We start from the raw sequence: 18,203 nt of genomic DNA, 5'->3' as shown, positions 1-18,203 counted from the left end.
AGGAGTTTTGCTCATTACCCAGGCTGGAGCGTAATAGCGCAATCTCAGCTCACCACAACCTCCGCCTCCTGGGTTCAAGCAATTCTCCTGCCTTAGCCTCTGGAGTAGCTGGAACTACCAGGTGTACACCACCATGCCCAGCTAATTTTTGTATTTTTAGTAGAGACAGGGTTTCACCATGTTGACCAGGATGGTCTCGATCTCTTGACTTCGTGATCCACCTGCCTCGGCCTCCCAAAGTGCTGGGGTTATAGGCATGAGCCACTGCGCCCAGCCCACATGCACCTTTAACACCACCTTCCATACCAACACCAATTCTTCTGCAGTTTGAAAATGATTATTATTTTTTTTTAACAAGACACTGCATGTCCTTTATGTAAATGCACCCAAGAATCAGAGTTTATTATTATTCAGGTGACCTAATTTTTGAATCACTTATTCTAGTGCAATAATGATTTCCTAGAGCTTACTCCCAGGAAAGCTCTATTCCCACCTTCTGCCATCCCTTGAGGTGACTGGGACTTAAAATAAAAAGAAGACTGCCTTGTGACATGTACCTTTTGTTTTCAATCTGATTTTGCTTTTTGCTAAAAGAAGAAGAAAAAATAAGCGTTCACATTTCACCACGTCAGTCCTGGTTGTATGTTTCCGTCATTCAGTGGAATAGCAAGGAAACAGTCAATTTCATGGTACTTTTCCCAGAAGCGAGGACAGCATGTAGTTGCTGAAACTATGCTGAGGATCATAGAGAACCGGCAGCAAAATTTCAATCTTCCCTTTATAATGGCTTGATTAAAATCAATTTACTTAATGGAATAGTCTTACCAGACCATTCACCTGAAGTACAAGATGTCCCTGTTTTTCTCCTAATTTAGAATCTCAAAAAGTAAAAATGAAAGCAGTACATACTTATGGAAAAGTTAGAAAACAGAGATGGGCGGCCAGGTGTGCTAGCTTGTGTCTGTGAACCCAGCACTCTGGGAGGCCAAGGTGGGCAGATCACTTGAGGCCAGGAGTTCAAAACCAGCATGAGATCAATATGGTGAAATCGTGTCTCTACTAAAACCACAAAAATTAGCTGGGTGTGGTGGTGCATGCCTGTAGTCCCAGTTACTCAGGAAGCTGATGGATGAGAATTATTTGAACCTGGGAGGCGGAGGTTGCAGCAAGCTGAGATTCCACCAGTGCACTCCAGACTGGGCGACAGAGCTAGACTCTGTCTCAACGGAAAAAAGTAAAAAACAGATGGGCCAATAAAAATAAGTTACGACAGCCCCAAATCTCACACTCCAGTAACATACTGTCATTTCTCCTTCCCAACTCTCTCGCATGGATATAAAAATCATGTCTGCGAGTACTAAGATGTATGGGGAGCTACACTAAGCACCACAGACGCCGTGACTTCTTTGATCCTTGCAACAGACTAGAAAATAGGAATTATTAATATTGTTCCCATTTTACAGATGAAGAAAGAAGGCTCAGAGTGGTTAGGAATGTTATCTGCTCCCTACTCTATCACAACAGCTATAATGAAGCTGAGATACAGACCCAGGCACTGCAACTCCAGAGCCCACACCTGAATGCTAGGCCACACTGCCACTTACAACACACACAGCAATGTGTGTAACTGTCTTTTTGCACTCAGCCATATACCATGAATACCCTTATGTCCGTATGTACAAGTTATCAGGAGTCTCCGTCATTATAAATGGCCCCATAACATTCCACTGAATGCATATACCATAATTTAACCAGTCCTCTCTGATGCCTGCCTTCAATTTTGCATTACCATGAACAAGCCATGTGTGCATCTGCATGTGTTTATAATGTTTATGCACTTGCCTACTTACAGAATAAATTCTTAAAAGCAGGATTGCTTGGTTAAAGTCATCTGTTGACATCATCTAGGAAAAGGCAGATGTCTTTCAACTTTGCTTTGCTCTATGTATCCTTGTTTTGTAGTTAGTCTCTCTTTTCAACTATCAAAGAGAGACAAGGAAAGCTTCATCTATCAGTCTTTTCTTTTTTTTTTTTTCGACTGTTCCCTTGCTATTCCACTGAATGATGGAAACATACAAGCAGAATTGACATGGGGAAATGAGAACGCTTATTTTTTTTTTCTTCTTATTTTAGCGAAAGGCAAAATCAGATTGAAAACAATGGGTACATGTCACAAGACAGTCTTCTTTTTAATTTGAGCCTCAGGCTCTGTCGCCCAGGCTGGAGTACAGTGGTGCGATCTTGGCTTACTGCAACCTCTGCCTCCCAGGTTCAAGCCATTCTCTGCCTTAATAGTAGCTGGGGTCTCTACATAAAATCAGCCTGGGCAACATGCTGAAACTCCATCTCTACAAAAAAATACAAAAAATGGCCAGGCACAGTGGCTCACGCCTGTAATTCCAACACTCTGGGAGGCTAAGGTGGGCAGATCACGAGGTCAGGAGATCAAGACCATCCTGGCCATGGTGAAACCGCGTCTCTATTAAAATACAAAAAATTAGCCCAGCATGGTGGCGTGCACCTGTGGTCCCAGCTCCTCGGGAGGCTGAGGCAGGGGAATCGCTTGAACCCAGTAGACAGAGGTTGCAGTGAGCCAAGGTCACGCCACTGCACTCTAGCCTGGCGACAAAGCAAGACTCCGTCTCAAAAAAAAAAAAAAATTAGCCAAGAATGGTGATATATGGCTAGTATATCCATGCTAGCCAGGCTGGTCTTGAACTGCTGACCTCAAGTGATCTGCCCGCTTCAGCCTCCCAAAAGTGCTGGGATTACAGGCACGGACCACGATGCCCGGCCTATCACAGTCTTCATGTTCTACAAAAATGGCTTCTCAGTCTTGGAAGAAAAAAACCATATGTCTGCTATGATTCTGATGTCACTTCAATTCCTGACAATACTTCAACTGGCAAAAAAAAAAAAAAAAAGAAAGAAAGAAAAATATTCTTATAAAAGCAATGAAGCATCTGAGTTTTAGTTTCCTTCCATAAAATACCTGCTCTACAGACTTTATTGATTATAAACACAAAAGGGGTATATAAAGGTAAGTGAAGAGGCAATAATGCTTGTTGGCCACGGAGCCCAATTCTATGGGTTTGTATCAAGTCACCAACCCCCTTCTTTTTTTTTCTTTAATGAGGCGGTGTCTTGCTCTGTCACTCAGGCTGGAGTGCAGTAGTACAATCACAGCTCACTGTAGCCTTGAACTCTGGGGCTCAAGTGGTCCTCCCATCTCAGCCTCCTGAGGAGCTAGGACTATAGGTGTGTATCACCATGCCTGGCTAATTTTTTGTATTTTTTTTGTAGAGAGATAGAGTTTCACTCTGTTGCCCAGGCTGGTCTCAAACTCCCAAAGTCAAGTGATCCTCCCATCTTGGCCTTGCAAAGTGCTGGGATTACAGATATGAGCCACTGCACCCAGCCACCAACTGCTTTCTAGCTGTGTGGCCTCACTTAGGTACATGGCCTCTCTGAGCTACCACGCTCCCCTCCCACAGTTATTAAAATGAGACAATTTCAGAAAAGCACTTAGCACAGAACCAGCCACCATGGCAAGCCCTCTATAAAGGCTGGTTAGTGCTGACACTGCTGACGCTGTTATGTAAGGGTCCTGTTTACATTAAAGGGCACAGCGTGCAGGGGCTGCCACCAGACAGGAGGTGAGCATCACAATGAAGCCACCTGGTAGTTACCTCGGGAGCATGGTAGGAGATGCACTGGAAGATCCAGTCCATGGCAGGCGGGTATAAGGGGAGGTATGATGGGAGCTCCACTCCTTGGACCACCAGCTGGTTCTGGACCGTATCCCCATGAATCTATAGGAGACCAAACAAACACTTAGAAAATGAGGGGAAAAAATCAAACAACAAACAAAACACACACAGCTCACAGACTGTGCATACTCATAAGCATGTGGATAGCCCTGAGAGAAATAGCCTGGTTTCTCAGTCTTTTTTTTTTTTTTTTAAAAAAAAAAAACAGAAAAAAATGTATGCAGAAAGTTTCTCATATCACCAAGCTGAGCCATTTTGGGAATAAGCGCTGTGGAAAGCAGGAGCCTGATAAAAATGGAGCCAGCAGATGCTAAGAAGCAAGTCTGATCGACTGGAGACGTTTCCTGTTAACACATGCATATTAACTTTCTCCGCTTCTTCAGTACAATCAACACATTTTAATTGTCTCCAACAGAAGCTAGTGTAATCTTTTCCAGGGCTTGCACATTTAAAGGGCTTAAAGGCATTCTCAACTTGGAAAACCAAATGGGTTTTGTGAATTTGCTATCATAGAACTGTTATATCTATTAGCTATTCTGACAGTGTTCTCTTACCTGTTTGAACGTAAGGAGGAAGTCAAAAAAGTTCTTATTTAGGCTTTCTTTGAGATGTGGGGCCACTTCCATTCCCACCTACAGCCAGACAAAAGAAAAAACTGGTTGCAAATAATAACTACAGTATGATTTTACTTTTGTAAATTAAAATATATTTACCTATGTTCGTAGACATGGAAAAAGTCTAGAAAATTAATTTTTTTTTGTCGCCAGGCTGGAGTGCAGTGGCGAGATCTCTGCTCACTGCAACCTCTGACACCCTGGTTCGAGCGATTCTCCTGCCTCAGCCTCCTGAATAGCTGAGATTACAGCCACGTGCCACGATGCCTGGCTAATGTTTGTATTTTCAGTAGGGACAGAGTTTCACCATGTTGGCCAAGTTGGTCTCAAATTTCTGACCTCATGATCCGCCCACCTCGGCCTCCCAAAGTGCTAGGATTACAGGCATGAGCCACCGAGCTCAGCCTTCTTTTCTTTTTTGAGACAGAGTCTTACTCTGTTGCCTAGGCTAGAGTATGGTGGCATAACCTTGGCTTACTGCAACCTCTACCTCCCGTGTTCAAGTAATACTCCTGCCTCAGCCTCTCAAGTAGGGAGATTACAGGCATGTGCCACCACACCCAGCTAATTTTTGTATTTTTAGTAGAGAAGGGGTTTCACCATGTTGGCCAGGCTGGTCTCGACTCCTGACCTCAGATGATCCACCCACCTCAGCCTCCCAAAGTGCTGGGATTACAGGCGTGAGCCACCACACCCAGTCTATTTTCTTATTCAATAAACATGTATTGCTTTTATAAGAAAGACCACAGAAGCTATTTTTAATGAAAAAAAAAAGGGCAACATTTACAGTACTCTTCGTTGCTATTCCCCAAAGGCACTGAATATATTTCTGAACAGATAACAAATCAATGCGGACCTAAAAAGGAATGTACTCTCAAGATTGTGTATACAAAAAAAAAAAAAAAAAAAGATACACACACATGTGGTTGTATACTTACTAGATGAAGCACAAAGATCACAGTATGTGAGAGAGTCGGCTTGGATTTCAGATATGGTGCTGCCCCCGTTACACGGTTAGTTAAAAGCTATACAAATTCATTCTTTGCAAGGCAGCAATAAGAGCAGACACAATTTTAAAACATTTTATGCCATTTTATATAAGATGAGCACGAAGTTTAACAAGCTATAATCCAGTGGGTCCTGACTTCATTGTTTAAAAAACAGACTGTAACGTTTCTAGCTGAAGAAATTTACTAATCACAGAGAAGGTGCCAGGCACTGGGGTTAGATGGAGAAGTGGTGGGATGAGCTATGGAGAGGGGTTCATATGTTTAAAACACATCATAGCGTTTCTTAAACTAAGCTCCTCAGAAACACTTCAATTCCAAATTGCTGCTTAACCACAAAAACAACTTCGTAGGCTGGGCTGCGGTGGCTCACACCTGTAATCGTAGCACTTTAGGAGGCCCAGGTGGGCGGATCACTTGAGGTTAGGAGTTTGAGACCAGCCTGGCCAACATGGTGAAACCCTGTATCTACTAAAAACAAAAAAACTAGCCAGGCGTGGTGGCGACACCTGTAGTCCCTCCCAGCTACTCGGGAGGTTGAGGTGGGGGGATCACTCGGACCTGGAAGGTAGAGGTTGCAGTGAGCCGAGATTGCACCACTGCACTCCAGCCTTGGCAACAGAGCAAGACTGGATCCCTGTTTCCTCAAATGGGGATAGAATTCTCCAGTTCACCTTCCACTACCCAGAGGTCATGATGGGTAACAATAATGTTTTTCAGATGGCATTTGAAACCAGCAGGGCGTGAGCATTCCAAGAGCAGCTCTATGGTTGTTGGGTACAAGCAGTGCCGTTTCCAAGGACAAGCACATAGATTTAAAAAAAGCACACACACACTAACAAAAAACATCAGATCCAGTTCTACCGTGTTCTGATTCTCCTTCCACTTAATATTGCAGAAAAGACAATAATTATCTGTTAGGTGACAGCAAAAGCTGGCCATGGAGATGAGCTGAAGGGGCCATGGCTTAGGAGTTAATCATACCTTCCTTTAATAAACAGCTTCAGGCTTCCCCCACACTCCACCCACTCAGAGCTTTTGTTTTCTGTTTTTCTCTTCTCATCGGGCCAAATGGGCAGCTTGGATACCTGCTTGGGTTTAAAAGATTTCTACCCAGAGTGGCAAGAGTATTGCTCATGATTCCCATCTGCTGTTTCAGCCTGCCCAGCATTCATTCCCCGTGTTGTCTGCAGATTAATCTCTGGAGAATCAAACCTTCCTCTCAGACCATAAGGTTTGTGGTAGAGCTGGATCCACTCCACCCTGAGTTCAAGGCAGGGGCATGTGACCCAGGCCCAGTCAGTAAGCACACAGACCCCAATCCATGGCCACAGCAACTTGTCTAGGGGTGAACAAGCAACCTGAAGTGATCCCCCAGAATCGGCCGTGAGGCTCTGGCTAGATTTACTGGCGAGAAGACACACTTTCCCAAGCTGGTAGGATGGAAACCAGAGGCCGCTATGGGCCATCACATAAAAAAAGCCACAGAATGAAGCCAACTCAGAGGAAAGCAGAGCTGAGCGATGTGAGGAGAGGCTAATTCTTGATGGCATCCTTTGAGGCCCTGAATCCAGCCATGCCTGCAGTACCCCGGGCCTCTCCAGACACTGGCCAGTAAGTTCCTATTTTTGCTTCAAGTAGTATGAACTGGGTTTCTGCCACTTGCAACTGAAAGAATCCTTACTAATACACAGGCTGCCTCTTATTATTATTTTGTTGTTGTTGTTTAAGGCAGTCTTGCTCTGTCACCTAGGGTAGAATGTAGTGGCAAGATCTTGGCTCACTCCAACCTCCGCCTCCTGGGTTCAAGCAATTCTCATGCCTCAGCCTCCAGAGTAGCTGGGACCACAGGTCCGTATCACGCCTGGCTAATTTCTGTATATTTTAGTAGAGACAGGTTTTCGCCATGTTGGCCAGGCTGGTCTTGAACTCCTGACCTCAAGTGATCTGCCCACCTCGGCCTCCCAAAGCGCTGGGATTACAGGATGAGCCACTGCCCCCAGCCTCTCTTATTCTTTTTATGTTAAAAGACTTATAGAAACTACCCAACGAGGGGAATCGAGGCACTGCCTGGACTGACAAAAATGATTTCAACAGATGCAGGGCACTTTTCCAGTCTTGCTGAAATGGGTCTGCTTTGTCCTCTGCATCCTCTCATCATCACTGGGTTTTCAAGGTGCATCTGCCATTCAAAGGCATTTTATATGTAACAAACATAATCGTCTACCCTAGCTCATGTACCTGACTTCAAACATTAAAAGAGAACCGGCCTGCAAGAATGCATACTTCACCACTTTCTGATTTCTCTTTAATAACCAGAATCATCTGCATAATACACAGCATGATGCTAAGTCTTCATCAAGGGTCTCTGACATCAGGGCTTATTCAAACGACATCAAGATGTGTTCAAAGCATTTGCTGTGCTCTACAAGGCAAAAGGCAGCAGAGCAGAAATACATAAACAAAGCCAGACACAGTAGCTCACACCTGTAATCCCAGCCATTCGGGAGGCTGGGGAAGGCAAATCACCTGAGGTGAGGAATTCAAGACCAGCCTGGCCAACATGGTGAAATCCCATCTCTACTAAAAATACAAAAATTAGCTGGGCATGGCGGCAGGCGCCTGTAATCTCAGCTACTCGGGAGGCTAAGACATGAGAATCACTTGAACCCAGAGGCAGAGGTTGCAGTGAGCTGAGATCGCGCCACTGCACTCCAGCATGGGCAACAGAGCCAAACTCCGGCTCAAGAAAAAAAACCAAGAAGAAATATGCAAACAATTCTTTACATCTCTCCCAGAGTATGCGGCATTGTGTTTTGTACACAGTAGGACCTCAGCAAACACTGACTTGGGAGGAGAAGTCAAGCTTTAATATATTCAAAAGTTGCCCTTGGACACACACCTGATGTCCCTGGATAAAAAATCCCCCCCAGGTTTCAAGCAGTAGGCGATGCATACAGCCTTTGGCCTCTGCCACGAAGAGGAAAAATGAAAGGCTTTTTCTTTCATTCTCAGTATCAAAAACCAGACCTATAAAAAGTGCCCTTCATAATGGATATCAGCTCCTCACTCTGAGGGCACTGACTTAGTTTTTCATGACACTTGAGACCACAGGGCTTCCGACATTTGCTGGCTGTCACGCAGAAGAAGCAAATCACAGGCTACACTTTCTCGCCTTCTGTTAATAAGGTGCAAACTCATGGGGGAGGTTCTAACTGCAGCTTTGTCCTCGAGGAAGTCTGGGGTTTACTGGGGCAATGATCCCTCTCTAAGGATGCGCAACATTCATGGAACGATGGCAAGGATTCTCACTGCCAGGGGAGTCCTAACAGAGGCAAAGCCCCTGAGTGAGTTGAAGAAAACTATGGAGAGACCATATACTGGCTGGATGCAGTGGCTCATGCCTATAATCCCAGCACTTTGGGAGGCCGAGGTGGGCAGATCACTTAAAGTCAGGAGTTCAAGATTAGCCTGGCCAACATGGTGAAACCCCATCTCTAATAAAAATTCAAAAATTAGCCAGACGTGGTGGCATGCACCTATAATCCCAGCTGCTCAGGAGGCTGAGGCAGGAGCATCACTTGAACCCGGGAGGTGGAGGTTGCAGTGAGCTGAGATGGCACCACTACATTCCAGCCAGGGGGACACAGTGAGACTCTGTCTCAAAAAAAAAAAAAAAAAAAGACAGACCATATACCGTTCATTGGTTATGTTTTTCGAAACACAAAAAACTTAATAGCTTAGTTGAAGCCTCATGGTGCTTTAAAGCATGGCATGGGCAAACAATTTCTAATCAGTTCCCCCAGCCCCTTTCACAGCAGCCACCTGAGCCAGGCCACACAGACCCTGAGGTCTGCCATCATGGGGGACACTGCTCCCCTGCCAAGAGGAAAACTAATAAAGCAATCAAAGTCAAGACAAAGGAAGAGCATGTTTCAAGTCAATGAAAAAAAACCTGTCAGGCTAAAGGCCCTGGGAGCCTCCTTCCCAGGAAGAACTGCAAAACAATTAATTCTGAAAACCAGTTCATTTGTAAGACGATGACCTTAAACATCCCCTAATTAGAGCTATGGTAAGTTGGTCTACTTTAAAATTAATTTTTAAAACAAACCCTATAGTTCCACTTTCTGTGGCAGAGCCATGATCTAAAATTAGCAGCTAATAAAGTCCTTCTCTCAATGACTTTCGGGGTGGTGGAGAGCCCCGTGTAAACATTCAAGGAGACGGGCGGGAGCCGTGCTGTCAAGGGCAGCGACTCGCATGGCCTACCCGGCACAGGTAGGCACGGGCATACACGGACACCAGCGGGTCTCCGATCCCTCTGATCATGCATGTCAACCGAGGCAGGCACTCTGAAATTCCCCTGCAAGAGACAAAAAGAGGCCAGCATTACACTTGACGAGAGAACTCGCTGTTCTTTTATTTTAAAATAAAATGAAAACTTCCTAAATTTGGGGGCGGGAGAAAAAATCAAGTTTCAGTAACAAACCAAGGTCAGAGTTTCAGTTTTCTAAGGCAATGTAACAACAGTCTTTCTCTTCTCATACAATTCATTCATTGAATGATTTCTTTCCTCTTTATAATTTGCTCAGTGCTGCAGGCTAACCACATTTTTTCCCCACTCAAGGTCACATTTATTTCACTAATTTTAACAGTTTTTGTCTCCAATTATTTTCCATCGACTGCGCAGCCCTTGATCTTCTCTCCACATCTATTTCGTTTGCCACAGATATACTGTCCTGTATCCTGTCCCTTCCTTGAATCTCAGGCTGGCATCTGGCATCCCCACCACCACCAATATGAATTATGATTTATTACTCCTGCAACATGTCTTCCCTCTGCGTAAGGCCTTATCCTCCTCCAACTGGTGAGGCAAAATAACTGTTTCTTCAGAACCCGTATTATCCCCCAAATGACTCCAGGCATCCCTAGATCCAAATCCAACACATTTGAGATAAATTCTAAATCCAATCAGAAGAGCTATCTGTGGAGCACCGTCAATCAGTCACTCCCTGGCTTCAAGGAATTTATTATCCAGCTATCTAACATGACTCAGCATTTCACCTGCCCTGCAGAAGGCAGCTCTGGGTCCCCCATGTCCTGTAACTACTCTCAAAACACTGAGATAAATTAGAGTAGCATGGGCCTAAGCCACTAAGGGCAAAGGCTTCTGATTCTGATGTCATCAATTTCATCATCATCATCATCATCATCATCATCAACAGCAGTAGCCAACACTGATCACAGGCCCACTGTGTGCCAGGTATGATTCTCATTGTTGCAAGTGTGACCCAAAGGACCCCTGAGACCTCTTTTTGAGGGCCATGTTCCCAGGAGAGGGAGCCTGAGGTTCTGAGGCTCTAAATAATTTGCTCAAGATCATACATCTAGTATCGGTAAAGCCAAGATTCAAATCCAGTTGAGCTGATCTTCCATGACCAACTCAATCAACTTCTTCAGGTTTGAGCTTTCTTCGCCCTAATATGGGCATGAAGATGGTTTCTCTACTTCACTAAGTTTCTTTTGGATTCAATGAGAAAATGCACAGAAGTTGCTTAACATACACTAAGTACTCAGTGAATAATGCCTACTATTACATTGCCATTACTGTGTGTGTAACACACGGGACATTTTCAGAAATGTTATGGTCCTAGATATTACAGAAGAGCCTTACGTTTTGGAGAGGAATTTGTTACATTTCAGGATGGATGCTTCCACGTAACTACAAAAACATCCTGTTAAGGAAGACATTTTCCAGAAGGTCTATTCTCTATGGAGAAAAGACTAAACAGTCCATGAACAGAAGAAGGCAGGTCTTAGGACATGGGGACCACAATGGACCTCAACAATCCAGAGAACCAAGGGAGCTTATGGTTTCTACATATGGTTTCCAAAGTTTCATACTTATTTAAAATAAATTGCGGAAAATGTTACATGTTGACTCACAGTTGCATGATGAAATATAAACTGGGTTTTGAGTATTTCTAACCAAGGCTTTATGGGGAAAGAATGAACTTCAGATAACTAAGATGCAACTTATGTATAAGTCGAACTCTCTGTTCTTCAATACTGGCATTTGCCCTGCAAAGCTTGATCCTTTCTTTCAAGCTCTTGGAATCAGAGAAAACACAAATATAAAGCATTTTAATTGAGAGAATTAATGTGGGAATGTTCCTCAAGGAAACAAAAGCCTGACACACGGCATCATATTCAAAGTAAAAGACAATACGCAGAACACACTGGCTCACATCTGTAACCCCGGCACTTTGGGAGGCCCAGGCAGGGTGGATCATGAGGTCAGGAGTTCGAGACCAGCCTGACCAACATGGAGAAACCCTGTCTCCACTAAATGCACAAAATTAGCTGGCATAGTGGTGCATGCCTGTAATCCCAGCTACTTGAGAGGCTGAGGCAGGAGGATCACTTGAACCCAGGAGGCAGAGGATGCAGTGAGCTGAGATCGCCCCATGCACTCCAGCCTGAGCAACGAGAGCAAAACCTTATCTCAGAAAAAAAAAAAAGTAAACGAAAACTATTTGGAGAGAGCAAGAGTCCAAGGGCTTCTACAATGTGGCTTGCCCTGTATTTTCAGGTTGGAACTGTAATGGGATCAAATTTTCAACGAGAATGTCAGGACATCCCATCACATGGCTTCTATTAACAGTACAACTCTTTGGCCTATCTTCAAAATCATCAGACAATAAAAAAAGGATACAATCTCGGGATGAGTTCCCTGATGGAAGCAATCTTGAAAAACCAATTTAGGCATGTTTCCTTGGCCGTGTCATTTGCATTCTCTGGAGAGAAGTGATCTGTAATACAAAAATAAGACTCGTCAGCCCTCCTAAATCTCAGGATCTTTTATAGCTGCTGTGAGTCGCAGGATAGGAACACATTATCCTGGAGCAGAAAAGGGTGTGGGGTACTCAGCCTGTGTGTTTCCTTCCAAATATCATTATTAGGAAGCAACTGATGATAACAATAGTTTACACAAACATGGGCTTTCTAAGTGCCAAGTGCTGTTCACAGTGCTTTACAGACAGCTCACCCGATCCCATATAGCAACCTCTGAGGTTATGTACTTTTATTACCTTCTTTTATAGACGCAGAGACCAAGGCACAGAGGAATGTAGTGACTCACCCAAGGCACACAGCAAGCAAATCTCCGAGCTGGAATTCAACCCAGGCAGTCGGGCCCTGCAGCCTACATTGTTAGCCACTGCCTCTAATACAATCCAGAGGTTCTTGGTTACCCACCAGTAACTAAGACAACATTGCTGAGAATTCCAGATGCCTCAGGGGCCTGAGACTGCAACATGAAACATGATCTAAGCTTTCGCTCTACACATCACTTGGGTCAGAGGAAGGTAAAGCAAGGCCCCTGTGGTGAGAAATCAGCCAGAATTATGTTGCCAGCTCAAGACTGGCTCCAAGACGCGTCACCTTGTGGTGAAACTGACAGTTTACTCCATTAGCTATTCTCTTCCTCTTTAATTAAAGAACGTGCAGTTTTTCTGCAGGGCACAGGGCTATCCCTGCAGCTAAGTGTGGTCCTGTGGGTCAAGTTCTAGTCCCAGGATATATAAACAGAAGGGCAACTTCTGAGAAGTATCTTCAAGGGAAGGGGTCTGCCTTCCCTCACTCCTTCTTCCTGCACACTGACTGGAATGCAGACATGACAGCTGGAACCTCTGCAGCCATACTGAATCATGAGAGCAACAAGACACAAGTGAGGATCCTTGGTACCAGGGGCTAGCTGCCCCATCAGCCCTGGCCCTCATTACTGTTATTTCGACTTTTCTGGAACTGATACCCAACCCTGATTTTGACATACATATTTTTAAACAGCAGAAATGTATTTCTCACAGTTCTGGACTTGACATAATCTTAAGGAATGAAAGAGAATATGAAGAAATGAAAGAAAAAAACAAAACATCAACATCATGAAGGCCGCTGTTAAACTCTCATATGGAAATGATTTCTTCTAAATGATTTTGGCAAAGATCCCACCACTGGGTGTTTGATACTCTTAGATTAATTCAAAAAGAGAGAAGCTGGCCAGGCACAGTGGTTCACACCTATAGTTCCAGCTACTTGGAAGGCTGAGGTGGGAGGATCAATTGAGCCCAGGAGTTTGAGGCTATGATCGAGCCACTGCACTCCAGCCTGGGCAGAGTGGGACAGAGTGAGACAGAGTGAGAAAGAGCAAGACCTTGTCTCAAAAAAATAAATGAATAAATAAAAGGTAGAAGTTAATTACTTTAGAATATAGCAAATGATTCTAAGCTTGTTGGCTCTCATCCTGTTTTGCAATGAGTCATTTTCATCCCTGATTCTGTCACTTGTTGGTATCTTACGGTGATCAAAATTTGTATAGAATCAGCAAAAAAGACAAACTTCTAGGTACTTCACTAGCAGAGAACAGTCACTAATCACAACTGCAGATATTTTGAAATTGCAATCTCCTCAATCTATTTTTGGATGTCTGGCATGCTTCATTCACTTGAGAACTATTTGCTTACCATTTTCAAAAGGATGGGAAATGACCATTTTCCCCTTTCTGGCCTGAATCTGTACACATGAAGTAACTTTTTTCCTACTTTCAAGAGATCCAGACAGAAAAAGATAGCAGTTATTCTTAAATTCATTTGTCAATCTTCTCTTTGGGGAAAGGGAGGAGCAGTGTTAATTTCCCTTCCTATGACTGAATTTTGTGGCTTAAAATCCAAAAGCAAAAATAGGTCTCTGAGATCACCTACAAAATCTCTCACTCTATAGCTGCAGGAACCGAGGTTCAGCAAAGGCTAAAACAAACAGTGGTTCAGGTTGCCTGAAAGAGTTGGAAATCAGGCTAAAGGCGGGTTGCCCTGCATACATACATTGACTGCAAGCTATACGACAATCTGCATACACCAAAACAGAATCTTTAGGCTTTCCTGCCAGCTCAAGAGATAATTTAGGAAAAGGATTATGTTACGCAGGACTTTAAGATCTTATAGCAAACTAAATATTATATTCCCTTACTTCATGTGCCCAACACAGATGCTTTAAGGCCCAACTAAAGGTGATGCTCTAGGCTTTGGGGAGACAACAGTGCACACGGTAGATGGGAGACAAATGATAAACAGGAAAAAAAAAATAAGCAAGCAAACAAGTAAGATAACATCTAACAGCAGTCAGTACTGTTAAAGATATTAAACTAGGTACTGGAATAAAGAGTGACTTGAGTGAGATTTAGGGGAGGAGGCTCATTAGATGCAGTGGTCAGAGAAGGCTCCCACAGAAGCGACATTTGAGCTGAGCCCTGAATTAGGAAAGGGAGTCAGCCATGCCTAGATATGGGAGAAATGTATTTCAGGCAGAGAAAACAGCAAGTGCAAGGCCCTGAGGTAGGTATACCTCACTATGGTCAAAGAACAAAAAGCAAGCTAATTTGCTGAGGAGAATGGGGTGTGGTCAGCATCAGAAGCCAGTTCATGCAGGGCTGAAGCCTTGGTGAGGAGTTTAAGAGTTTTTCTTTGAGTCGGAGTTTCACTCATGTTACCCAGGCTGGAGTGCAATGGCACAATCTCGGCTCACCGCAACCTCCGCCTCCTGGGTTCAGGCAATTCTCCTGCCTCAGCCTCCTGAGTAGCTGGGATTACAGGCACGCGCCACCATGCCCAGCTAATTTTTGTATTTTTAGTAGAGACGGGGTTTCACCATGTTGACCAGGATGGTCTCGATCTCTTGACCTCGTGATCCACCCGCCTCGGCCTCCCAAAGTGCTGGGATTACAGGCTTGAGCCACCGCGCCCGGCTATTAAGAGTTTTTCTAAACAAACAAGAACCCCCTGAAGGGTTCTGAGCACAGGAGTGGCATGACATGACACAGTTTATACTTTGGCACCTGGGTTGCTATGTGGGGAATCCTTCAAAATCTGGAAATTAATTCAGAAGATACTTCAATATAACCAAGAACAGAGGTTCTCTTTCTAGCACCCACTTATTTTTCTTTTACGGTGCTTTTTTTCAAACCTGAACTTCTGTGGATATTTTAAGAGGAGGCAGGAGACCAATGAATCTAGTTTTTTCATTTATTTGCCAAGTCTCTACCCTAGCAGCAAGAGGTCTCTTTACATAACAGTGTTATAGGGATTGGCACCATCTTAGTTAGCATGTGCTGGAATGGCCGGGTCAGTTAAGGCCACTGCTTATCCCCATGTGGCCCACAACAGCCACAGGGCAAGACTGAAGATGGGAATGCCGAGAAGATGATATGGGAACCATAATACAATAAACCCAAATGATTTCTCCCAAACTGGAAATAAAATGATTTGACGTCAGAGTCCCTGGCCTCTTTACACATATGCTGGATTAAGAACTGTTGAGAGAAAATGACCGCATCTAGTAGTGTGTGCTTTTCATGCACCCAAAAGATACTGTGTCTTTCTCAACTCAGAAGAGCTATACCTTAGTTAAAACTCCTGAAGGCAAAGGGCTCAAGTATGAAATTCACCCAAGAGAACTTGATTCAAATGGAAAGAATGAGTACAGATGCCACCAAATTTCTCTTCACACATAATCTCTTCGGGCAGAATTCTGCACAGTAGATTTCCGAAGCTTTCATGATAATTATACTTAAGAATCATTCCTCAGATCACCAACAAACTTTGAAAAAAATAATCTACTGCTTTTTTCAGATTCTTGGAACGGGGGTGAACACAAACAGATGAAGATTTACAAACAATGATATCATTTAAAGAAAAAAACAACCATGATTTTCTTTGCTCAAGGTCAAAAATAGTTATTTAGAAAGGAAAGAATTTTGGTGATAAAAGTGTTATAATTAACATATCTAAACAAGGACTGACCTGTTGTTTTGAACTTTTAAGTTTAGGCAGGGAGTTAATTATTAGTAATTTTCCTTAATTGGCCCTAAAGTGTTGTTTGTATAGTCACTGAAGACTGGGAGAAGGAAGATTATATTGCAGTAGAGACAAACTCAAATGCCTCTGGGGGTAAGGCAGATAAATATGAAAATTTTAAAGAGGCTGGGTATACAACAATACGAAGAATTAGAGCCTGTATCAAAAAATTTTTTTTAATGATGTTGTTGCCAAAAAATAAATAAATACCTATTTTGGTTCAATCCCACCTGTTGGCTCAAGTTTACTGCCGATGATATAGCATGTTACATGCTGGCAAGTGTGAATTAATTGAACGGATTTGATTGGGTGTGGTGGCTCAAGCCTATAATCCCAGCACTTTGGGAGGCCAAGGCGGACAGATCACCTGAGGTCAGGAAGGCGTTCAAGACCAGCCTGGCCAACGTGGTGAAACCCCATCTCTACTAAAAATACAAAAATTAGCTGGGTACGGTGGCATGTGCCTCTAATCCCAGCTTCTCAGGAGTCTGAAGCAGGAGAATCACTTAAATCCGGCAAGTGGAGGTTGCAGTGAGCCAAGATCGTGCCACTGCACTACAGCCTGGGCAACAGAGCGGGACTCCATCGCAAGAAAAAACATAATAATAATTTTTTTTTAAATGGATGCAGATTTCTCAAATCCTCAAGCTGGCAGAGAAGGACTTTCCTTTCTACTTGGGCTGGCCTCTGCCTGCCTTTCCCGGATCACTGCCTCCAACCCTGGGATGCCCAGAACATGGGAGGAACTGCTGAAAAAAACATGATCACAGGTGTGACACAGTGGCATGGAGGGTCCCAAAGAAAAACCACATGAGCCACATTAAAAAGGTAAAATAAAACTGGGGAAATTAATTTTAATCACGTACTTCAGCCGGATTCATCCAGAATACCATTTCAACACGTAATCAACATAAACACTATTAGTGAGCCACTTTACCATCTTTTACTTGTACCGAGTCTTTGAAATTCAATGTCTTTTTTATGACTTACAGCGCATCTCAATTTGGACTGGCCATATCTCAAGTGCTCAAGAGCCACATGTGGCCGGTGGCTGCTGTATTGGACAATGTAGGTGCAGCGCTAAGAGCAAGGCTCTCACTAGCTGGTGGCAGAGCCCTGGGAAAAACTCTTCCATACTGGGTCTGCCCATCTATGATAAAACAAGATGGCTCCTAAAAGCATTTTGAGAACTAAAGGCCTGTAGAGTTCTGTCTCTTTCTTTCCGACAAACACGCACATTAAACAGTATTAAAAAGACAGATAGGTAGGCCAAGCATAGTGGCTCATACCTATAATCCCAGCACTTTGGGAGCCTGAGGTGGGATGATCGCTTGCGCCCAGGAGTTTGAGAGCAGCTTAGGCAACATAGGCAGACCCCGTGTCTACAAAGATGAAAAAATAATCCCAGCATTTTGGGAGGCTGAGGCAGGCGAGTCATGAGGTCAAAAGATCAAGACCATCCTGGCCAACATGGCGAAACCTTGTCTCTACTAAAAATACAAAAATTAGCCGGGCATGGTGGCACATGCCTGTAGTCCCAGTTCCTCAGGAGGCTGAGGTAGGAGAATTGTTTGAACCCAGGAGGCAGAGGCTGCAGTGAGCCAAGACTGTGCCATTGCACTCCAGCCTGGTGACAGAGCGAGACTCGGTCTTCGAAAAAAAAAAAAAAAATTAAATTAAAAAAAAATTAAATTAAAAAAAAAAAAAGGGCTAGCGATAGCGGCTTATACCTACATTCCCTGTACTTTGAGAGGCCAAGGCAGACCAATTACTTGAAGTCAGGAGTTTGAGACCAGCCTGGTTAACATGGTAAAACCCCCATCTTTACTAAAAATACAAAAATTAGCAGGACATGGTGGTAGGCGCCCGTAGTCCCAGCTACTAAGGAGGCTGAGGCTTGAATCC

General features: G+C 43.8%; 1 protein-coding gene across 1 annotated transcript in view; it reads right to left on the bottom strand.

Annotated features, from left to right (window-relative positions):
• Positions 1 to 18,203, bottom strand: part of VPS35L (VPS35 endosomal protein sorting factor like) — a 140,599-nt gene that overhangs the window by 74,521 nt on the left and 47,875 nt on the right. The window contains exons 10-14 of the mRNA XM_017534287.2: positions 12,107 to 12,203; positions 11,066 to 11,113; positions 9,661 to 9,754; positions 4,325 to 4,402; positions 3,690 to 3,812 (exon numbers count right to left, since the gene is read on the bottom strand). Coding sequence (XP_017389776.2) covers positions 3,690 to 3,812; positions 4,325 to 4,402; positions 9,661 to 9,754; positions 11,066 to 11,113; positions 12,107 to 12,203 — 440 coding nt within the window. The remainder of the gene's footprint in view (positions 1 to 3,689; positions 3,813 to 4,324; positions 4,403 to 9,660; positions 9,755 to 11,065; positions 11,114 to 12,106; positions 12,204 to 18,203) is intronic.

The sequence above is a fragment of the Cebus imitator genome, unplaced genomic scaffold (genome assembly GCF_001604975.1).
Source record: "Cebus imitator isolate Cc_AM_T3 unplaced genomic scaffold, Cebus_imitator-1.0 Scaffold85, whole genome shotgun sequence".
Classification (NCBI taxonomy): Eukaryota; Metazoa; Chordata; class Mammalia; order Primates; family Cebidae; genus Cebus; species Cebus imitator.
This window is presented reverse-complemented; position numbering and strand designations above follow the sequence as displayed.